This window comes from Mesoplodon bidens, assembly GCF_964165515.1.
Source record: "Mesoplodon bidens genome assembly, chromosome: 2".
NCBI classification, from domain to species: Eukaryota; Metazoa; Chordata; class Mammalia; order Artiodactyla; family Ziphiidae; genus Mesoplodon; species Mesoplodon bidens.
The window spans coordinates 90,441,768-90,465,437 of NC_138177.1; the positions used below are offsets into that span (position 1 = coordinate 90,441,768).

At 40.7% G+C, this 23,670-nt stretch overlaps 1 protein-coding gene across 1 annotated transcript in view; it reads right to left on the reverse strand.

The window, feature by feature from the left end:
• Positions 1-23,670, reverse strand: part of EEIG2 (EEIG family member 2) — a 107,886-nt gene that overhangs the window by 10,631 nt on the left and 73,585 nt on the right. Inside the window, exons 6-9 of the mRNA XM_081255322.1 lie at positions 7,345-7,448; positions 3,936-4,031; positions 3,621-3,810; positions 456-583 (exon numbers count right to left, since the gene is read on the reverse strand). Of these exons, the coding sequence (XP_081111448.1) occupies positions 456-583; positions 3,621-3,810; positions 3,936-4,031; positions 7,345-7,448 (518 nt within the window). The remainder of the gene's footprint in view (positions 1-455; positions 584-3,620; positions 3,811-3,935; positions 4,032-7,344; positions 7,449-23,670) is intronic.

Genomic DNA, 23,670 nt, shown 5'->3' on the forward strand with positions numbered 1-23,670 from the left:
TAACTTTCAAATTGGTGGCACGTAAATTTTCAGTTTCAGTGAAAATGCTAAGGAGGGAATGAGGCATTCTGTTACTCACTATCATTTTAAGATCACCACCTAACCTTCCAAATTGCAACAGTGACTTGAGGTACTTATGCCCAGTTATGACAAAGCAGATGTAGATATCTGTCATAAGGTATATAATCATGGCAGACATTGATGCATAGTTAAAAAATACAATAAAAGCTTTCTTTAAAATTGATATTTTTAAACTAAAGTTAATTCTTTTCCAAATTTAATATCCATTAACAAATGAAATAAAAAGTTATCTTCAGATTTTTATGGGTGTGAAATTTATTTTACAAATACCCAACACTCAGTATCATAATGTACTGACTCTTTACTGCTGACCACATTGATTATACAAACCTGGGTCACATACATCCATGTATACTTAATGGTTATCTACATACCTTCTGCACTGGAATCTAGGCTGAAGTCTTGACTTTGTAATATTTTCTCCACAATATCATCTGCATCCACTCTGGTGTCATCAACTCGCTTCAGCTGAGATTCTACAGAATCTTGTTTCACTGGGCATCTTTGAAAATAATTTTTAAAAATTATTATAAAGGGAACTTTCCTCAACATAATAAAGGCCATATATGACAAACCCACAGCCAGCATCGTCCTCAATGGTGAAAAACTGAAACCATTTCCACAAAGATCAGGAACAAGACAAGGTTGCCCACTCTCACCACTATTATTCAACATAGTTTTGGAAGTTTTAGCCACAGCAATCAGAGAAGAAAAGGAAATAAGAGGAATCCAAATCGGAAAAGAAGAAGTAAAGCTGTCACTGTTTGCAGATGACATGATACTATATATAGAGAATCCTAAAGATGCTACCAGAAAACTACTAGAGCTAATCAATGAATTTGGTAAAGTAGCAGGATACAAAATTAATGCACAGAAATCTCTGGCATTCCTATATACTAATGATGAAAAATCTGAAAGTGAAATCAAGGAAACACTCCCATTTACCATTGCAACAAAAAGAATAAAATATCTAGGAATAAACCTACCTAAGGAGACAAAAGACCTGTATGCAGAAAATTATAAGACACTGATGAAAGAAATTAAAGATGATACAAATAGATAGAGAGATGTACCATGTTCTTGGATTGGAAGAATCAACATTGTGAAAATGACTCTACTACCCAAAGCAATCTACAGATTCAATGCAATCCCTATCAAACTACCACTGGCATTTTTCACAGAACTAGAACAAAAAATTTCACAATTTGTATGGAAACACAAAAGACCCCGAATAGCCAAAGCAATATTGAGAACGAAAAATGGAGCTGGAGGAATCAGGCTCCCTGACTTCAGACTATACTACAAAGCTACAGTAATCAAGACAGTATGGTACTGGCACAAAAACAGAAAGATAGATCAATGGAACAGGATAGAAAGCCCAGAGATAAACCCACGGACATATGGTCACCTTATCTTTGATAAAGGAGGCAGGAATGTACAGTGGAGAAAGGACAGTCTCTTCAATAAGTGGTGCTGGGAAAACTGGATAGGGACATGTAAAAGTATGAGATTAGATCACTCCCTAACACCATACACAAAAATAAGCTCAAAATGGATTAAAGACCTAAATGTAAGGCCAGACACTATCAAACTCTTAGAGGAAAAAATAGGCAGAACACTCTATGACATAAATCACAGCAAGATCCTTTTTGACCCACCTCCTAGAGAAATGGAAATAAAGACAAAAATAAACACATGGGACCTAATGAAACTTAAAAGCTTTTGCACAGCAAAGGAAACCATAAACAAGACCAAAAGACAACCCTCAGAATGGGAGAAAATATTTGCAAATGAAGCAACTGACAAAGGATTAATCTCCAAAATTTATAAGCAGCTCATGCAGCTCAATAACAAAAAAATGAACAACCCAATCCAAAAATGGGCAGAAGACCTAAATAGACATTTCTCCACAGAAGATATACAGACTGCCAACAAACACATGAAAGGATGCTCAACATCTTTATTCATTAGAGAAATGCAAATCAAAACTACAATGAGATATCATCTCACACCAGTCAGAATGGCCATCATCAAAAAATCTAGAAACAATAAATGCTGGAGAGGGTGTGGAAAAAAGGGAACACTCTTGCACTGCTGGTGGGAATGAATTGGTACAGCCGCTATGGAGAACGGTATGGAGGTTCCTTAAAAAACTACAAATAGAACTACCATATGACCCAGCAATCCCACTACTGGGCATATACCCTGAGAAAACCATAATTCAAAAAGAGACATGTACCAAAATGTTCATTGCAGCTCTATTCACAATAGCCCGGAGCTGGAAACAACCTAAGTGTCCATCATCGGATGAATGGATAAAGAAGATGTGGCACATATATACAATGGAATATTACTCAGCCATAAAAAGAAACGAAACTGAGCTATTTGTAATGAGGTGGATAGACCTAGAGTCTGTCATACAGAGTGAAGTTAGTCAGAAAGAGAAAGACAAATACCGTATGCTAACACATATATACGGAATTTAAAAAAAAAATGTCATGAAGAACCTAGGGGCAAAACGGGAATGAAGACGCAGACCTACTTGAGAATGGACTTGAGGATATGGGGAGGGGGAAGGGTGGGCTGTGACAAGGCGAAAGAGAGGCATGGACGTGTATACACTACCAAACGTCAGGTAGATAGATAGTGGGAAGCAGCCGCAGAGCACAGGGAGATCAGCTCGGTGCTTTGTGACCGCCTGGAGGGGTGGGATGGGGAGGGTGGGAGGGAGGGAGATGCATGAGGGAAGGGATGTGGGAACAGATGTATATGTATGACTGATTCACTTTGTTATAAAGCAGAAACTAATTAAAAAAATGAATAAATAAACTTAAAAAAAAAAATGGAAAAAAAAAAAAAAAAAAGAGACATGTACCAAAATGTTCATAGCAGCCCTATTTACAATAGCCCAGAGATGGAAACAACCTAAGTGTCCATCATCGGATGAATGGGTAAAGAAGATGTGGCACATATATACAATGGAATATTACTCAGCCATAAAAAGAAATGAAATTGAGCTATTTGTAATGAGGTGGATGGACCTAGAGTCTGTCATACAGAGTGAAGTAAGTCAGAAAGAGAAAGACAAATACTGTATGCTGACACATATATATGGAATTTAAGAAAAAAAAATGTCATGAAGAACATAGGGGTAAGACAGGAATAAAGACACAGACCTACTAGAGAATGGACTTGAGGATATGGGGGGGGAAGGGTAAGCTGTGACAAAGTGAAAGAGCGGCATGGACATATATACACTACCAAACATAAGGTAGATAGCTAGTGGGAAGCAGCCGCATAGCACAGGGAGATCAGCTCGGTGCTTTGTGACCGCCTGGAGGGGTGGGATAGGGAGGGTGGGAGGGAGACGCAAAAGGGAGGGGATATGGGAACATATGTATATGTATAACTGATTAAATTTGTTATAAAGCAAAAAATTTAAAAAAAATTAAAAAAAAATTTCCGCCTTTTTTATTATGTTATGAAAAAAATGTGTTTTTTTTTCTTTTTTTCCATTTAAACTGAGACCAAAATGATACCTGTTGAGTGTTTCCGAAGCTGTATCTTCTTTATCAGCTGTATCAAGATTTGGTCCAGCTATCTTTTGCTCAATTTCATCACATGGCTCTAGAATACTTTCAATTCCTGTTGATGTACTTCCCACTGAGGTATTTCTCCTGTGGCAGAGCTCAGAGAAACTAGATGACCGGGAGTGGCAAGAGCTATACCCTGTCAGAGAAAATCACTCTGGATGTAACACTAGTATCAAACACACTGCAACCAAACATTCTCCTCCCGCACCATAGCAATTCCAAGTCCCTTCAGAGCAATTCAACTTCACTCTTAGCCTCTACCTGATACTTTTGACTGCTGGCTTGCATAGCTTGATGTTCTAGAATGTCCACAGGCACCAAGTTCATCTGGAACAGAGGCACTCTTTGCTGAGAGATCTGCAATACGTCATAACATAATGTTACTATTACTGTCAACAAGTCAATGGTCGATTTGTATTCTAATCTACGTATTTTAGAAACTAAGTTCATTATCAAGTTACAGAGTGAAAGAGATCCCTTTAAATCAGTACAGTGTAAACAACTGTGCTGCAAGAAATACTGTGCAAAGAACTTCAATACCTCAGTTTACTGAAGTGCTATGGTACTTTTCATAAGATTTATTAGCACTCTATCTTAAATAAAACTATTTCAGTTTTTACATTTAGTATTTCTCTTATAAAAAGGAGTCAGATGGATTCTTATAAATTCTTACAAAATTGCCAGGTTTTTGGGGTGGTTTTTGAGGAAATCTCACTCCCCAAATCCATCACGCCAGTAGACACCTGTTACTTTTGCGTTAGTGATGCTGGTGCTAGGCTATAATTTGGACAAAGGTCTGTGGTTTAAATCAACACAGCATGTGATGTAGCACTGAGAATAAGTTTCTTCAGAAATTGATTATAGTATTCAGTTTCAAAGTAAATGTACAAAAAAAGCAGTGTCAAAGCTATTTCTATTATTTTCCTAATAATGTGCATATTCTGGATGCCAATTATGTATTTCCAGAACTAGGCTTCTTCCACAGAATGCAGAAGGGTGACCATTTTCATTAGGGTGAAATATTTGGAAACTAGAACTGTTTTTCACTTAGAGGCAAAAGGAAACCAATTGAGTAACACAGCAATTATAGCAGCAGTTCTATAAATGATATTGAACACAGATGGGCCAACGAATGCTGCCAAATAAGTAAGCTGCTGGAGCGACCTGGCCCTTCTGCAAAGGGTTTCTCATTTCTGGAGAGACTGTAAGGTACAAATCCAAACCAGCATCCCTAGTCCTGCTTGACAGTGGTTCTAAGCCCAAATGTTTGGCTACAGCAAATTCTGAACTAAAAGAGTTGTTTCATATCAAGAGTTATATACTTTACTCCTAGCATTGGCTCGGATCTTAATTCATCCATTTATTTATTGGTTTTCAAAATGTATTCATTCAATAAATATTTATTAAGCTCTTACCAGGTCAGTGCCCAATACTGTACAAGATATAGGGGTACAAAATAAATAAGATAAAGTAGATGCTTCACAGTTTAGAGTAGAAGCAGTTATAATACAACGTGGCAAGTACCAAAATACAAGGACCAAAAAAGAAGCTATCAAGAGCTCCAAAGGACAAATGCATCGAACACTACTTGGTAATGAAGGAACAACCTCATAGAGGAGGTTAACTCCAGGTCTTTAACAATGCATAGGAATTTCTCGGCTAGACTAGGCAGGGAAAAGCATGCCTTGTCTGTAGGAAAGCAAACAGTTTGGTAAAGTTGGCATACAGGGTAGTGGTGTAGATGACTGAAGGAAAGAGAGAGATGAGCAGATGCCTGCTAATGAAGGACCTTCTCCTATGGGTTTAAGGAAGGAAATAATTCAATGGCTTTAAGAAAGGGTGTGACTTGACCAGATTGACATTTTGGGAAGATCACTTTGGCAGCAGGATGAACAGGGGGTGAAGGAGTGAAGATTTTCATAATAATTCAGCTGAGAGATGTTGAGCAGGCACAAATGACAGTACTTAATTACTAACTAGAAGTGTGTGCCAGGATAACTGCAACAGAAAATACAGGGGGAAGAGTTAGGAAGACGACGTGCTGGGTATGTGGAATTTGAGACACCTGAGGACACCCATTCACTATTCATGGAATTTCTACTGTGTCCCTGGCCGTTATGCTGTTGATACAAAGAAAAATTAAGACCTGATCACGAAGAACTTAGAAGCTTGCTGAGAAAAGAAGATAAACAGATGGGTTTCAGTCTAATGTGACATAAAGTGGACCTTTCCAAAAAGCATTTGGAAATATGTGCCTGTGGTCAGGACGGAGGCCCGGAGGCAACACGAATTTGTAAATCAAACATATTAACTCATATTTACATGACCACATTTACATTTATGTGATAGTTAAATCCCAGGTACAGATGTCATCGCCCAGGGAGAGTGAGTGGAGGGAACCAAATCCTGGAGAGTATCGATATTTTAACAGGAAGGTGGAATAAGATAAAGAAGCCTCTGAGAAGCTAGAGAAAAGAGGTGGGAGCCAAGGGAAGAGAAAGCTTCCAGAAAGAATAAATGGCCAATTTATTCAGATGAGAGCAGAAAAAAATGCCCACAGGATTTGACAGTCATGTTCTTGGAGACATCATCAAGAGAGGGCAGAATGTAGAAGCCAGACCACACATGTGCTTAGGAATAAATGGGCAGTATATTCTTCCTAGAAGTTTGGCTATAATTTGCTCCCCTGAGTCTGAGAAAGAGGGTGGGGGATGGTGGGGGAAGGAGAGTGCGAGCCTATGGGAGAGCAGTAGATGGAGAAGCATGCAGGGCTAATGAGTGTTTGGTTTCCAACATGAGAAAGAATTCGTAATATTTAAATACTGAAGACAAAGAGCTAATGGAAGAGTTAAAAGTACACAAAGGATTCACTGATCCCAAATCAGGAAATTTGAGAATCCTTATTACGCATAAGAAATCTTATCTTTGCAATCTGAAAAGTGGTGAAAATGTTAACCACATCACTACACCTTTCCCTTCATTCTTTCAAATAATAATCCTGGTCACATGGTGTGGGAGAAAAAAGGAAGCTCATAAATGCTTTTGCCCCAGCCAACTTGACATTCCCCCACCTGCTTTTAGCTCGGGGAGCAGCCTATGACCGGGTGTTTGCCTGGAGAAGTGGCCCCCGAGGTGTGGCCTGGGCAGCAGGAACAGCAGCATCACCTGGGAACTTAGTCATGCAGTTTTCAGGCCCCAACCTAGATTTACTTAATCAAAAACTCTGGCTGCAGTGTCAGCAATCTATGGTTTAACAAGCCACCAGGTGATTCTGATGTGCACTAATGTTTGGGAACCAATGACAGAGGGTACGTGATTCATGGAAGTGAAGCACCATCTGAGAGGTGACTGGCAGAAGCTGCCGGGCATGTGGAACAGGAACAGTCCTGTCGTGTCCTGTCGTTTCTGTGGGGAGTAGAGGCATACAATGGTGGGGGTGGGAGTGTAACTGCAACATTTAGCTTTTAATCGGTCAGAGGATAACACACCCTTTAGATAAAATGAAGCACTGGCTTAAACAAAAGTTGCATAATTGAAACTGCTGATAATTATTGGCCCATTTCAAGTCATATATACCCACAGAATTTTAAATCTGGGAGGGACTTTGGGAAACTTTTAGGGTAGTACTGTTTCTCACAAACTGAAAAACCAGTAAGCGACACATCCATACCTGCTAGCCGAAGAGGAATTTTGAGAGTCTCTCCACCTTTTCTATCTTCTTCCAGAGATTCAGATTCACCAGCAATTGGTATAGACATTGATGTAGAAGGAGGCCTGTAAATAAACATTTCTAAGGGTCAGAACTTGATTTCTGGTGAATCTGAAAGTTCGAAATATTATTAAGAGGTTGGTTGTGTAGTTACTACACAGCCTTAGTAAGGTGCCAGGTGATGTTGCCTCCTTGAGGATGAAAGTGACAAAAATCAACAAATAATGTATGAACATCCTCAAAACGTGAATAAAATTCACTGGGGAAAAACGGGTTTTTACACAACAAAAAAAGTGAGACCAGAAAGGCACTGATTTGGGAAAAGAGAGGAGGTATGTTCTCAGCAGTGTCAGTGGAGGGCGCCTCGTCATCTCTACTCTCAGGCCAGGCAGGGATGTTTCTGTGAGACGGAGGTGGTGGCACAAGCCCCTTGGCAGCTGAGGCTGGAGGGGATACCTCATGCCTCCAGCTCCGGTGCCTAAGATCTCTTGTTGGCTCCATTAACTTAAATTATCCATGATTTTATCCTCTTCCTTCTTCCCTGTAAACAGTCCACCTGCCCCAGGGAGAGTCTATAAAGAGCCCCAGTTGTTTAGATTTGATATTTTGGGCTGGATTCTCTGGGAGTAGATAATGGATAGATTTTTACTGGATCATTCAAGGCTCCCATCTCCATGTAGAAGGTGTGAAGCAGGGAGGGGCAAGATTGAGTTCTAAGAACTTTTTTTGTTTAAAGAGAACATCCTTAATTTTTTGAGTTGGTTACTGAGAGGAAAATCACATCTTCCTAGAGACTATCCCTTGGTCACCTGAAATAAAACAGGAAGGCGGTTGAAGGGGGATCATGAAGTTGATCCATTACGTGGCAATTCTTTAAATCTTACTGTATTAGTTCACTTCAGGCTATTCAGGTCCTTGGGAATATAGACATTTAAGACTGCCAGTAAACCTATTTAATTGATAGATTATTCCTATCCCAGGGTCTCCTAAATTTCAAAACTACATATCCTATTGGGCTATGCAGGATATTTATCCTGCAAGTTTCTGTCCAACTAAGCTCATACTCTTTCCCTAAATCTGTTTTCTTCCTATATTCTCCTTCTCTGTGAATGCCATTATAATCCAAAAGTCACCAAAACTAGAATCCTAGATATTGCCTCTGTCTCCACACAAAAACTATTAGAACAAATAAATGAATTCAAAGGTAGCAGGATACAAGATTAATATACAGAAATCAGTTGCATTTCTTTACACTAACAATGAAATATAGGAAGGAGAGAGTGAAAAAAACAATCCTGTTTAAAACTGGGTAAAAAGAAAAACAATAAAAACAACCCTAGGAATAAATTTAACCAAAGAGGTGAACGACTTATATGCTGAAAACTATAAACATTGATAAAGGAAACTGAAGATGATTCAAAGAAATGGAGATATCCCATGCCCTTGGATTGGAAGAATATTGTTAAGATGGCCATACTACCCAAAGTGATCTATAGATTTAAAGCAATCCCTATCAAAATACCCATGACATTTTCTTTCTTTTTTTAATGGATTTTTAAAAAAGTTAATTATTTTTTTGAATTTTATTTTATTTTATACAGTAGGTTCTTATTAGTTATCTATTTTATACATATTAGTGTATATATATCAATCCCAATTTCCCATTTCATCCCACCACCACTCACCCTGCTTTCCCCGCTTGGTGTCCATGTTTGTTCTCTACATCTGTGTCTCTATTTCTGCCTTGCAAACCAGTTCATCTGTGACATTTTTCTAGATTCCACATATATGAGTTAATATATATTTGTTTTTCTCTTTCTGACTTACTTCACTCTGTATGACAGTCTCTAGGTCCATCCATGTCTCTACAAATGACCCAATTTCATTCCTTTGTATGGCTGAGTAATATTCCACTGTATATATGTACCACATCTTCTTTATCCATTCGTCTGTCGATGGGCATTTAGTTTGCTTCCATGACCTGGCTATTGCAAATAGTGCTGCAATGAACATTGGGGTGCATGTGTCTTTTTGAATTATGATTTTCTCTGGGTATATGCCCAGTAGTGGGATTGCTGGGTTGGATGGCAGTTCTATTTTTGTTTTTTTAAGGAACCTCCATACTGTTCTCCATAGTGGCTGTATCAATTTACATTCCCACCAACAGTGCAAGAGGGTTCCCTTTTCTGCATTGGGTCTTCGTTGCTGTGCACAGGCTTTCTCTAGTTGTGGTGAGCAGGGGCTACTCTTTGTTGCGGTGTGCAGGCTTCTCATTGCGGTGGCTTTTCTTGTTGCAGAGCATGGGCTCTAGGTGAGCGGGCTTCAGTAGTTGTGGCACATGGGCTCAGCAGTTGTGGCTTGTGGGCTCTAGAGTATAGGCTCAGTGGTTGTGCTGCATGGGCTTAGTTGCTCTGCAGCATGTGGGATATTCCTGGACTAGGGTTAGAACCTGTGTCCTGTGCATTGGCAAGCAGATTCTTAACCACTGCACCACCAGGGAAGTCCCACCCATGACATTTTCCACAGAACTAGAACAAATGCTCCTAAAATTTATATGGAACCACAAAGACCCAGAATTGCCAAAGTGATCCTGTGAAAAAAGAACAAAGGTGGAGGCATAACCCTTCCAGACTTCAGACTATACTACAAAGCTACAGTAATCAAAACAGTGTGGTACTGGCACAAAAACAGATATACAGATTTAATGGAACAGAATGGAGAGCCCAGAAATAAACCCACACACTTATAGTCAATTAACCTATGACAAAGGAGACAACAACATATGATGGAAAAAAGGCAGTCCCTTCAACAAGTGGTGTTGGGAAAGCTGGACAGTTACATGTAATCAATGAAATTAGAATACTGCCTCACACCATATACAAAAATAAACTCAAAATGGTTTAAAGACCTAAATATAAGACATGATGCCATAAAACTCCTAGAACATAGGCAAAACATTCTCTGACTAAATAAGCACCCCAAAGTTCATAGCAGCACTATTCACAATAGCCAAGACATGGGAACAACCCAAGTGCCCATCAACAGATGACTGGCTTAAGAAGATGCGGTGTACATATATATATATATATATATATATATATATATATATATATATATATATATATATATATATATATGATGGAATATTACTCAGCCATAAAAAATGAAATATTGCCATATGCAGCAACATGGATGAACTTGGAGAATATTACACTTAGTGAAGTAAGTCAGACAAAGACAAACATTATATCATTTAAATGTGGAGTCAAAAAAGTAATACAATGAATCTATATACAAAACAGAAAGAGACTCACAGACATAGAAAACAAATTTATGGTTACCAAAGGGGAAAGGGAGGGATAAATTAGGAGTATGGGATTAACAGACACAAACTACTATACATTAAATAGATAAGCATCAAGAATTTATTGTATAGCACAGGGAATTATATACAATATCTAATAATAACCTATAATGGAGAATATGAAAAAATATACATAACTGAAGCACTCTGCTGTATACCTGAAACTAACACAATATTGTAAATCAATTATACTTCGATAAAAAAAAAAAAAGGAGTTCCCTGGTGGCCTAGTTGTTAGAATTTCATGCTTTCACTGCCATGGCCCTGAAAGCCGCATGGCATGGACCACAAAGAAAAAAAAAAAAGTCACCAAAACTAGAATTCCAGATATTGCCTCTGTCTCCTTCCTATTCACTTTTCTTCATATCCAATTAATTTCCACACCCCACAGATTCTCTCTTAATATTCTTCCTATTCATGACCTCTTCTCTGTCTCCACCAATTAATTGAGTTTGGCCTTTGTACCTGGATGAGTGCAAGAGTCTCCTAGCTAGTCTGCCTACCTCTATTCCATACTATTCTTACTGTGGTCTTTCTGAATGTGCATATGCACATGTTACTGTCTGATTTAAAACACTTCAATAGTAGGGGACCTTAAAGATGGCAGAGGAGTAAGACATGGAGATCACCTTCCTCCCCACAAATACATCAGAAATACATCTACATGTGGAATAACTCCTACAGAACACCTACTGAATGCTGGCAGAAGACCTCAGACCTCCCAAAAGGAAAGAAACTCCCAAGTACCTGGGTAGGGCAAAAGAAAAAAGAAAAAACAGAGACAAAAAAATAGGGACGGGACCTGCACCAGTGGGAGGGAGCTGTGAAGGAGGAAAGGTTTCCACACACTAGGAAGCCCCTTCGCGGGCGGAGACTGTGGGTGGAGGGGGAGAGCTTCGGAGCCACGGAGGAGAGCGCAGCAACAGGGGTGCGGAGGGCAAAGCAGAGAGATTCCCGCACAGAGGACTGCTGCTGACCAGCACTCACCAGCCTGAGAGGCTTGTCTGCTCACCCGCCGGGACGGGTGGGGGCTGGGAGCTGAGGCTCGGGCTTTGGAGGTCAGCTCCCAGGGAGAGGATTGGGGTTGGCTGCATGAACACAGCCTGAAGGGGGCTAGTGCACCACAGCTAGCCGGGAGGGAGTTTGCGAAACAGTCTGGACCTGCAGAAAAGGCAAGAGACCATTGATTCAGGGTGCTCGAGGAGAGGGGATTCGTTCCCTGTCTGCCCACGGAAGGCAGAGCACCGCCTAAATGAACTCCAGAGACAGGCGTGAGCCACGGTTATCAGCTCGGACACCAGAGACAAGCATGAAATGCTAACGCTGCTGCTGCAGCCACCAAGAAGCCTGTGTGCAAGCGCAGGTCACTATCCACAACCCCCCGGGAGCCTGTGCAACACGCCACTGCCAGGAACCTGTGATCCAGGGACAAGTTCCCTGGGAGAACACAAGGCGCACCTCAGGCTGCTGAAACATCACACCCGCCTTGCCTCCACAAGCTCACCCCGCATTCCAATCATAACTACCATACGCCTCCCTCCCCCCAGCACGAGTGAGCCAGAGCTCCCTAATCAGCCGCTCCTTTAACCCCATCCTGTCTGGGCTGGAACAGATGCCCGAGGGTGGCCTACACACAGAGGTGGGGCCAAAACCAAAGCTAAACCCCAGGAGCTGTGCGAACAAAAAGAAAGGGAAATCTCCCCCAGCAGCCTCAGGAGCAGCGGATTAAATCCCCACAATCAACTTGATGCACCCTGCATCAAACCTGAATAGACAACGAATCATCCCAAAATAGAGGCAGTGGACTTTGGGAGCAACTGTAGACTTGGGGTCTGCTGTCTGCGACTGATTTTTATGTTTATCTTACAATAGTTTTTAGTGCTTGTTATCATTGGTGGATTTGTTTATTGGTTTGGTTGCTCTTTCTTTTTTTTTCATTATTATTATTTTTAAAATATTTTTAAGAGTTTTCTTTTCTTTCTTTTTTTCTCCCTTTCTTCTGAGCTGTGTGGATGACAGGGTCTTGGTGTTCCACCTTGCTGTCAGGCCTGAGCCTCTGAGGTGGGATAGCCGAGTTCAGGACACTGGTCCACCAGAGACCTCCCAGCCTCATGTAATACCAATCGGTGAGAGCTCTCCCAGAGATCTCTGTCTCAACGCTAAGACACAGCTCCACCCAATGGTCAGCAAGTTCCAGTGCTGGATGTCCCCTGCAAATCAACTAGCAAGACAGGAACACGCCACCAATTAGCAGAGAGGCTGCCTAAAATCATACTAAGTTCACAGACATCAGAAAACACACCACCAGATGTGGCCCTGCCTACCAGAAAGACAAGATACAGCCCCACCTACCAGAATACAGGCACCAGTCCCCTCCACCAGGAAGCTTACACAACTCACTGAATCAACCTCACCCACTGGGGGCAGACACCAAAAACAAAAGAAACTATGAACCAGCAGCCTGCGAAAAGGAGACCCCAAACACAGTAAGGTAAACAAAATGAGAAGACAGAGAAATACGCAGAAGATGAAGGAGCAAGGTAAAAACCCACCAGACCAAACAAAGAAGAGGAAATAGGCAATCTACCTGAAAAAGAATTCAGAGTAATGATAGTAAAGAGAATCCACAGTCTTGGAAACAGAATGGAGAAAACACCAGAAACGTTTAACAAGGGCCTGGAAGAAATAAACAGCAAACAAACAATGATGAACAACACAATAAATGAAATTAAAAACTCACTAGAAGGAATCAATAGCAGAATAACTGAGACAGAGAACGGATAAGTGACCTGGAAGATAAAATACTGGAAATAACTACCACACAGCACAATAAAGAAAAAAGAATGAAAAGAACTGAGGACACTCTCAGAGACCACTGGGACAACATTAAATGCACCAACATTTGAATTATAGGCGTCCCAGAAGAAAAAGAGAAAAAGAAAGGGTCTGAGAAACTATTTGAAGAGATTATAGTTGAAAATTTCCCTAACATAGGAAAGGAAATAGTCAATCAAGTCCAGGAAGTGCAGAGAGTTCCATACAGGATAACTGCACGGAGAAACATGTCAAGACATATAATAATCAAACTATCAAAAATTAAATACAAAGAAAAAATATTAAAAGCAGCAAGGGAAAAGGAACAAATAACATACAAGGGAATTCCTACAAGGTTAACAGCTGATCTTTCAGCAGAAACTCTGCAAGCCAGAAGGGAGTGGCAGGACACATTTAAAGTGATGAAAGGGCACTATGGAGAACAGTATGCAGGTTCCTTAAAAAACTAACAATAAAACTACCATACGACCCAGCAATCCCACTACTGGGCACATACCCTGAGAAAATCATAATTCAAAAAGAGTCATGACCCACAATGTTCACTGCAGCTCTATTTACAAAAGTCAGGACATGGAAGCAACCTAAGTGTCCATCGACAGATGAATGGATAAAGAAGATGTGGCACATATATACAATGGAATATTACTCAGCCATAAAAAGAAATGAAATTGAGTTATTTGTAGTGAGGTGGATGGACCTAGAGACTGTCATACAGAGTGAAGTAAGTCAGAAAGAGAAAAACAAATACCGTATGCTAACACATATATATGGAATCTTAAAAAAAAAAAAAGGTTTCTGAAGAACCTAGGGGCAGGACAGGAATAAAGACACAGACTTAGAAAATGGGCCTGAGGACAAGAGGAAGGGGAAAGGTAAGCTGGGATGAAGTAAGAGGGTGGAATGGACATATATACACTACCAAATGTAAAACAGACAGCTAGTGGGAAGCAGCCGCATAGCACAAGGAGATTAGCTTGGTGCTTTGTGTCCACCTAGAGGGGTGGAATAGGGAGGGTGGGAGGGAGACATAAGAGGGAGGAGATATGGGGATATATGTATATGTACAGCTGATTCACTTTGTTATATAGCAGAAACTAACACACCATTGTAAAGCAGTTATACTCCAATAAAGATGTTAAAAAAATAAAATAAAGTGATGAAACCAAGATTACTCTACCCAGCAAGGATCTCATTCAGATTCAACGGAGAAATTAAAACCTTTACAGACAAGCAAAAGTTAAGAGAATTCAGCACCATCAAACCAGCTTTACAACAAATGCTAAAGGAACTTCTCTAGGCAGGAAACACAAGAGAAGGAAAAGACCTACAATAACAAAACAATTAAGAAATGGATATAGGAACGTATATATTGATAACTACCTTAAATGTAAATGCATTAAATGCTCCAACCAAAAGACACAGACTGGCTGAATGGATACAAAAACAAGACCCATATATATGCTGTCTAAAAGAGACCCACTTCAGACCTAGGGACACATACAGACTGAAAGTGAGGGGATGGAAAAAGATATTCTATGCGAATGTAAATCAAAAGAAAGCTGGAGTAGCAATTCTCGTATCAGACAAAATAGACTTTAAAATAAAGACTATTATAAGAGACAAAGAAGGACACTACATAATGATCAAGGGATCAATCCAAGAAGAAGATATAACAATTGTAAACATTTATGCACCCAAATAGGAGCACCTCAATACAGAAGGCAAATATGCTAACAGCCATAAAAGGGGAAATCGACAGTAACATAATAGTGGGAACTTTAACATCCCACTATCATCAATGGACAGAACATCAAAATGAAAATAAATAAGGAAACACAAGCTTTAAATGACACATTAAACAAGATGGACTTCATTGATATATTTATAGGACATTCCATCCCAAAACAACAGAATACACTTTCTTCTCAAGTGCTCATGAACATTCCCAGGATAGATCAAATCCTGAGTCACAAATCAACCCTCGGTAAATTTAAGAAAACTGAAATCATATCAAGTATCTTTTCCAACCACAACACTATGAGACTAGAGACTAGATATCAATTACAAGAAAAAAAATGTAAAAAATTACAAACACATGGAGGCTAAATAATATGCTACTAAACAACCAAGAGATTACTGAAGAAATTAAAGAGGAAACCAAAAAATACCTAAAAACAAATGACAATGAAAACACGACAACCCAAAACCTATGGGATGCAGCAACAGCAGTCCTAAGAGGGAAATTTAGAGCAAAACAATCCTACTTCAAGAAACAACAAAAATCTCAAATAAACAACCTAACCTTACACCTAAAGCAATTAGAGAAAGAAGAACAAGAAAACTCCAGTGTTAGCAGAAGGAAAGAAATCATAAAGATCAGATGAGAAATAAATGAAAAAGAAATGAAGGAAACAATAGTAAAGATCAATAAAACTGAAAGCTTGTTCTTTGAGAAGATAGACAAAAATAATAAACCATTAGCCAGACTCATCAAGAAAAAAAGGGAGAAGACTCTAATCAACAGAATTAGAAATGAAAAAGGACAAGTAACAACTGACATTTCAGAAATACAAAGGATCATGAGAGATTACTACAAGCAACTCTATGCCAATAAAATGGACAACCTGGAAGAAATGGACAAATTCTTAGAAATGCACAACCTGCCAAGACTGAACCAGGAAGAAACAGAAAATATTAACAGACCAATCACAAGCACGGAAATTGAAACTGTGATTTAAAATCTTCCAAGAAACAAAAGCCCAGGACCAGATGGCTTCACAGGCAAATTCTATCACTTAGAGAAGAGCTAACACCTATCCTTCTCAAACTCTTCCAAAATACAGCAGAGGGAGGAACAGTTCCAAACTCATTCTATGAGACCACGATCACCCTGATAACAAAACCAGACAAAGATGTCACAAAAAAAGAAATCTCCAGGCCAGTATCACTGATGAACACAGATGCAAAAATCCTCAACAAAATACTAGCAAACAGAATCCAACAGCACATTAAAAGGATTATACCCCATGATCAAGTGGGGTTTATCCTAGGAATGCAAGGATTCTTCAATGTATGCAAAGCAATCAATACACCATATTAACAAACTGAAGGATAAAAAACATATGATAATCTCAACTGATTCAGGAAAAGCTTTTGACAGAATTCAACACCCATTTATGATAAAAACTCTCCAGAAAGTAGGCATAGAGGGAACCTACGTCAACATAATAAAGGCCATATATGACAAACCCACAGCCAACATTGTTTTCAATGGTGAAAAACTGAAACCATTTCATCTAAGATCAGGAACAAGATAAGGCTGCCCACTCTCACCACTATTATTCAACATAGTTTTGGAAGTTTTGGCCATAGCAATCAGAGAAGAAAAAGAAATAAAAGGAATCCAAATCGGAGAATAAGAAGTAAAACTGTCCCTGTTTGCAGATGCCATAATACTATACATAGAGAATGCTGAAGATACCAGAAAACTACTAGAGTTAATCAGTGAATATGGTAAAGTAGCAGGATACAAAATTAATGCACAGAAATCTCTTGCATTCCTATACACTAAGGATGAAAAATCCGAAAGAGAAATTAAGGAAACACTCCCATTTACCACTGCAACAAAAAGAATAAAATACCTAGGAATAAACCTACCTAAGGAGACAAAAGACCTGCATATAGAAAACTATAAGATACTGATGAAAGAAATTAAAGATGATACAGACAGATGGAGAGATATACCATGTTCTTGGACTGGAAGAATAAACACTGTGAAAAACACTATACTACCCAAAGCAACCTAAAGATTCAATGCAATCCCTATCAAACTATCAATGGCATTTTTTTGCGAACTAGAACAAAAAATTGCACAATTTGTATGGAAATACTAAGGACTCCAAATAGCCAAAGCAATCCTGAGAAAGAAAAACGGAGCTGGAGGAATCAGGTTCCCTGATTTCAGACTATACTACAAAGCTAGAGTAATCAAGACAGTATGGTACTGGCACAAAAACAGAAATGTAGATCAGTGGAACAGAATAGAAAGCCCAGAGATAAACTCATGCACATATGGTCACCTAATCTTTGATAAAGGAGGCAAGAATATACAATGGAGAAAAGACAACCTCTTCAATAAGTGGTAATGGGAAGACTGGACAGCTAAATGTAAAAGAATGAAATTAGAACACTCCCTAACACCATACACAAAAATAAACTCAAAATGGATGAAAGACCTAAATGTAAGGCCAGACACTAGAAAACTCTTAGAGGAAAACATCGGCAGAACACTCTATGACATAAATCACAGCAAGATCCTCCTAGAGTAATGGAAATAAAAACAAAAATAAACAACTGGGACCTAATACAACTTAAAAGCTTTTGCACAGCAAAGGAAAACATAAACAAGATGAAAAGACAATCCTCAGAATGGGAGAAAATATTTGTAAACGAAGCAACTGATAAAGGATTAATCTCCATAATATACAAGCAGCTTATGCAGCTCAATATCAAAAAAACAAATAACCCAATTCAAATATGGGCAGAAGACCTAAACATACATTTCTCCAAAGAAGATATACAGAATGCTAACAAACACATGAAAAGATGCTCAACATCACTAATCGTTAGAGAAATGCTAATGAAAACCACAATGAGGTATCACCTCACACCAGTCAGAATGGCCATCATCAAAAAATCTACAAACAATAAATGCTGTAGAGGGTGTGGAGGAAAGGGAACCCTACTGCACTGCTGGTGGGAATGTAAATTGATACAGCCACTATGGAGAAGAGTAGGGAGGTTCCTTAAAAAACGAAAAATACAACTACCATATGACCCAGCAATCCCACTAGTGGGCATAAACCCTGAGAAAACCATAATTCAAAAAGAGACATGTACCACAATGTTCACTGCAGCACTATTTACAATAGCCAGGACATGGGAGCAACCTAAGTGTCCATAGACAGATGAATGAATAAAGAAGATGTGGCACATATATACAATGGAATATTACTCAGCCATAAAACGGAACAAAATTGAACTATTTGTAGTGAGGTGGATGGACCTAGAGTCTGTCATACAGAGTGAAGTAAGTCAGAAAGAGAAAAACAAATACCATATGCTAACACATATATATGGAATCTAAAAAAAAAAGGTTCTGATGAACCTAGGGGCAGGACAGGAATAAAGACGCAGACGTAGAGAATGGACCTGAGGACACAGGGAGGGGGAAGGGTAAGCTGGGATGAAGTGAGAGAGTGGCATGGACATATATACACTACCAAATGTAAAATAGATAGCTAATGGGAAGCAGCCACATAGCACAGGGAGATCAGCTTGGTGCGTTGTGACCACCTAGAAGGGTGGGATAGGGAGGGTGGAAGGGAAACAGAAGAGGTAGGGGATATGGGGATATATGTATACATATAGCTGATTTACTTTGTTATATAGCAGAAACTAACACAACATTGTAAAGCAATTATGCTCCAATAAAGATGTTAAAAAACAAACAAACAAACAAACAAAAAATGCTTCAAGGGAGATCAGCTCGGTGCTTTGTGACCGCCTGGAGGGGTGGGATAGGGAGGGTGGGAGGGAGACGCAAAAGGGAGGGGATATGGGAACATATGTATATGTATAACTGATTAAATTTGTTATAAAGCAAAAAAAAAAATGCTTCAATAGCTTCCTATGGGATAAAGCTCAAACTCTTCAGAATGGCAATACAAGGCCCTTTGCAGTCTGGCCTAGAGCTACCTCTTCAATTACCAAAATGCATATTTTTAAACAACGTCAAACAGCTTGGTGAAAAAACCTCCTGCATTCAATATTCTATAAGAAATACTAACACGTGAAGGAAATACACTTACAAAGAATGGAGTCTGTAGTTAGAGTCACTAATCACTGATGGTGACGCATTCCTGCCTGTCTAAATTCTTATTTTTACTTTTTTGGCCATGCCACGTGGCTTGTGGGATCTTAGTTCCGCGACCAGGGGTTGAACCCGGGGCCACAGTAGTGAAAGCGCCCAGTTCTAACCACTGGACGGCCAGGGAACCTTCCTAAATTCTTATCTTTTTTTTTTTTTTTAATTTTTTTTGTGGTACGCGGGCCTCTCACTGTTGTGGCCTCTCCCATTGCGGAGCACAGGCTCCAGACGTGCAGGCTCAGCGGCCATGGCTCACGGGCCCAGCCGCTCCGCGGCATGTGGGATCTTCCCAGACCGGGGCACGAACCCGTGTCCCCTACATCGGCAGGCGGACTCCCAACCACTGCGCCACCAGGGAAGCCCAATTCTTATCTTTTTAATGCCACTACTTTTTGTTTTTTCTTTCACAGCTGGCCTGATTACAGTGTCTCCAACCATCTACCTCTAAGACCTGTTTTCCAGCCCTTCAGAACTCCCCCCGTGTGGCCTCTTCCCTTTCTCCCTCTCTATCAGTCTCCTTCTGGCTCCGCTCTTCCCTGTCCAGCCTGACTTCACAGCCATATCACTTTGAGCAATACCTTCAGTTTGGCACTACTCATTCTGCAGTCTCAAAACATCTGAAGAACCCCAACCTTTGATAATTTCAGCCATCTGCACAAACTGATCTAACGCTGGGGCAACTAAGCATTATGCAGAAAATTCATTAACCACAGGAACTGATATTAAGGCAAATTTAGAATCTAAAATTTTAGCAAATTTAGAATTTGAAATCTCCTAACAGCTATTAGGAAATTTCAATTGTTGAATAAATAATCACTGAGTGCCTATCACGTGCCACTTTTTTATTCTATTATCCCTTTTGTTCTGAAAGTGTTTTTATATCTCTTATCAGAAATTGTTTAATGTAGTTCAATTTCAGAATGAAAGGGATGGGATTATTTTAATTTCATGTAATGTTAAGAGTATGTGAAAAATGACCTCCTAAAATGACACTACTATCTACTTGGTATTTCATAAATATTCTCTCCATGCCCTGTAACAATGCTATAAACTTGTGCAAGCTGTTTTCTCTTCCTGGAATGTCTCTACCCACCTCCCCTGCTTAGTGATTTCCTATTCATCTTTTAAAACTTAGCTCAGTGTCACCCCCTCAGTGAAGACTTTCCTGGCTTTCAAGGAAGAGTAGTTAAGGACTCTCCTCTATGCCTCAATAACATCATATGTTGTGCCTCTGTCTCCCATATAAATAGTGAATCCTTCAGAGCAGGGGGTTGGTCTTATTGAGTTTGGTAAATGTTAGCACATGGTAGGCGATCTATGCACATGTAATGAATGAGAGAATACTGGGGAGTTGAACAAATTAGTTCTGTAGACTCTGAGACTCAATGTCCTCACACCACAGAGTTGTTTCAAGAATTAAATTGGGACACAGTAATATTCATTAAATCATTTTGACAAGTGGTAATTTCCTCCTTTCTAGAATATGAATGCTCCAGAGCCCTAGCTATTCAAGAGAGTATATCATCCCTAGATCTGCTTTACCACAAATCATTAAATGCCAGTACATATAATTTCTCCTTTAAAATATCCTTTTCATAAGCATTAGTGGTTGGCTTTCTCTTCAGAGTCAGCTTCATTCTTTTTGAGAGCTGGTGGATATTTGACAAGTTGTAGAGAACTATAAAGCGGAGTTTAGGGTAAGTGGTTAGAGGCTGACTTATCAGCTGTCTTCTTCATAAATACTGGCTTTAGTATAAAATTTGTGTTTCTGAAAAACTGTTTGATCTAAGTCACAGATCCTCTGTTCGTAAAATATCAAAACTAGAATTTAACTCAGAGTGCTAAGAATCTGCTACACTCTTGTCTGTTTCTCTAGTAGGTTTTTGAAAACTTACATCATGAAAAATTAAAAGACAGACAAAAGCAGAGAGAATAGTACAATGACCCTCTCCAGCAGTTATTTACATCTTTGTCTTACAAATACTCAGTCAAGTCCCTCAATTGCTCTGTGCTTTAGGGTCCTCATCAGTAAAAAGTGAACTTGCATTATACCCATACCTTAAAAACTGGCTTCATGAAGCTCCCTTAGGGACTTCAGGGGTAGTAGGGTACTACACCTTTTTTCTCCCTCAATAGACAAATATTATATACAGGATTCATAATGTATTTGTGCAAAGGGATTCTGTGGCTAAATATTCTGGGAAAAAAAGTCACCAGACTAGACAACTACCAACCCTCTTTTCAGCTCTTAAGTACTGTGATTTTTTTTTTTTTGGCCACGCCACTCGGCTTGCAGGATCTTAGCTCTCTGACCAGTGATCAAACCCGGGCCCTTGGCAGTGAAAGCATGGAGTTCTAACCACTGGACCACCAGGGAATTCCCAAGTACTGTGATTTTACATGTTTGAAACACATTGAAATACAACCTGGTAAAAAGAATTTACTTTTCACATCAGCAGTTCAAACATTTTTCTATTCAATCCATACTCAGTAAGTACATGGATGTGTTAGAGCTGTCCCTTTTCTACTGACAGTTGCACAAAGGCAGATACTCAAAGAAAAGAGAAAACAAATATTGGGAGTTTGATTCTCCTGAGAAATACTTTCATGTATCTGGGGATTAGGTAAAGTCTGTTTATTTTAATGAGTTATAAAAGTCTTTCTCTAGCCACCCCGCTGTGTGTGAATGGGTTGTGCTGGGGATTCTTAGCTCTGATGCAGGGGATTTGCTTATTCCTTTGAGCCCCCTGAGGAGAGGTGACATGGAGAGCAGATAATCAGCATGCAGCGCTGAGATGAGCTGCATATGGGATAGATTATAAAACGGCACAGGACAGGCCTTCAAGATGGCGGAGGAGTAAGACGTGGAGATCACCTTCCTCCCACAAATACATCAGAAATACATCTACATGTGGAGCAACTCTTACAGAACACCTACTGAACGCTGGCAGAAGACCTCAGACCTCCCAAAAGGAAAGAAACTCCCCACGTACCTGGGTAGGGCAAAAAGGACAAAGAAAAAACAGAGACAAAAGGATAGGGACGGGACCTGCACCTCTGGAGAGAGCTGTGAAGGAGGAAAGGTTTCCACACACTAGGAAGCCCCTTCGCGGGCGGAGACTGCGGGTGGCGGACGGGGGAAGCTTCGGAGCCACAGAGGAGAGCGCAGCAACAGGGGTGCAGAAGGCAAAGCAGAGAGATTCCCGCACAGAGGATCGGTGCCAACCAGCACTCACCAGCCCCAGAGGCTTCTCTGCTCACCCGCTGGGGCAGGTGGAGGCTGGGAGCTGAGGCTCGGGCTTTGGAGGTTGGATCCCAGGGAGAGGACTGGGGTTGGCGGCGTGAACACAGCCTGAAGGGGGCTAGTGTGCCACAGCTCGCCCGGAGGGAGTCCGGGAAAAAGCCTGGACCTGCAGAAGAGGCAAGAGACCATTGTTTCGGGGTGCGCGAGGAGAAGGGATTCAGAGCACTGTCTAAATGAGCTCTACAGATGGGCGCTCACCACGGCTATCAGCGCGGCCACCAGAGACGGGCATGAGATGCTAAGGTTGCTGCTGCAGCCACCAAGAAGCCTGTGTGCGAGCACAGGTCACTATCCACACCTCCCCTCCCGGGAGCCTGTGCAGCCCGCCACTGCCAGGGTCCCGTGATCCAGGGACAACTTCCCCGGGAGAACACATGGTGCACCTCAGGCTGGTGCAACGTCACACTGGTCTCTGCCGCCGCAGGCTCACCTCGCATTCCGCACCCCTCCCTCCACTCCGGCCTGAGGGAGCCGGAGCCCCCTAATCAGCTGCTCCTTTTTTTTTTTTTTTTTTGCGGTACACAGGCCTCTCACTGTTGTGGCCTCTCCCGTTGCGGAGCACAGTCTCCGGACGCGCAGGCTCAGCGGCCATGGGCCACAGGCCCAGCCACTCCGCGGCATGTGGGATCTTCCTGGACCAGGGCACGAACCCGTGTCCCCTGCATCGGCAGGCGGACTCTCAACCACTGTGCCACCAGGGAAGCCCCAGCTGCTCCTTTAACCCCATCCTGTCTGAGCGAAGAATAGACGCTCTCAGGCGACCTACACGCAGAGGCAGGGCCAAATCCAAAGCTGAACCCCAGGAGCTGTGTGAACAAAGAAGAGAAAGGGAAATCTCTCCCAGCAGCCTCAGGA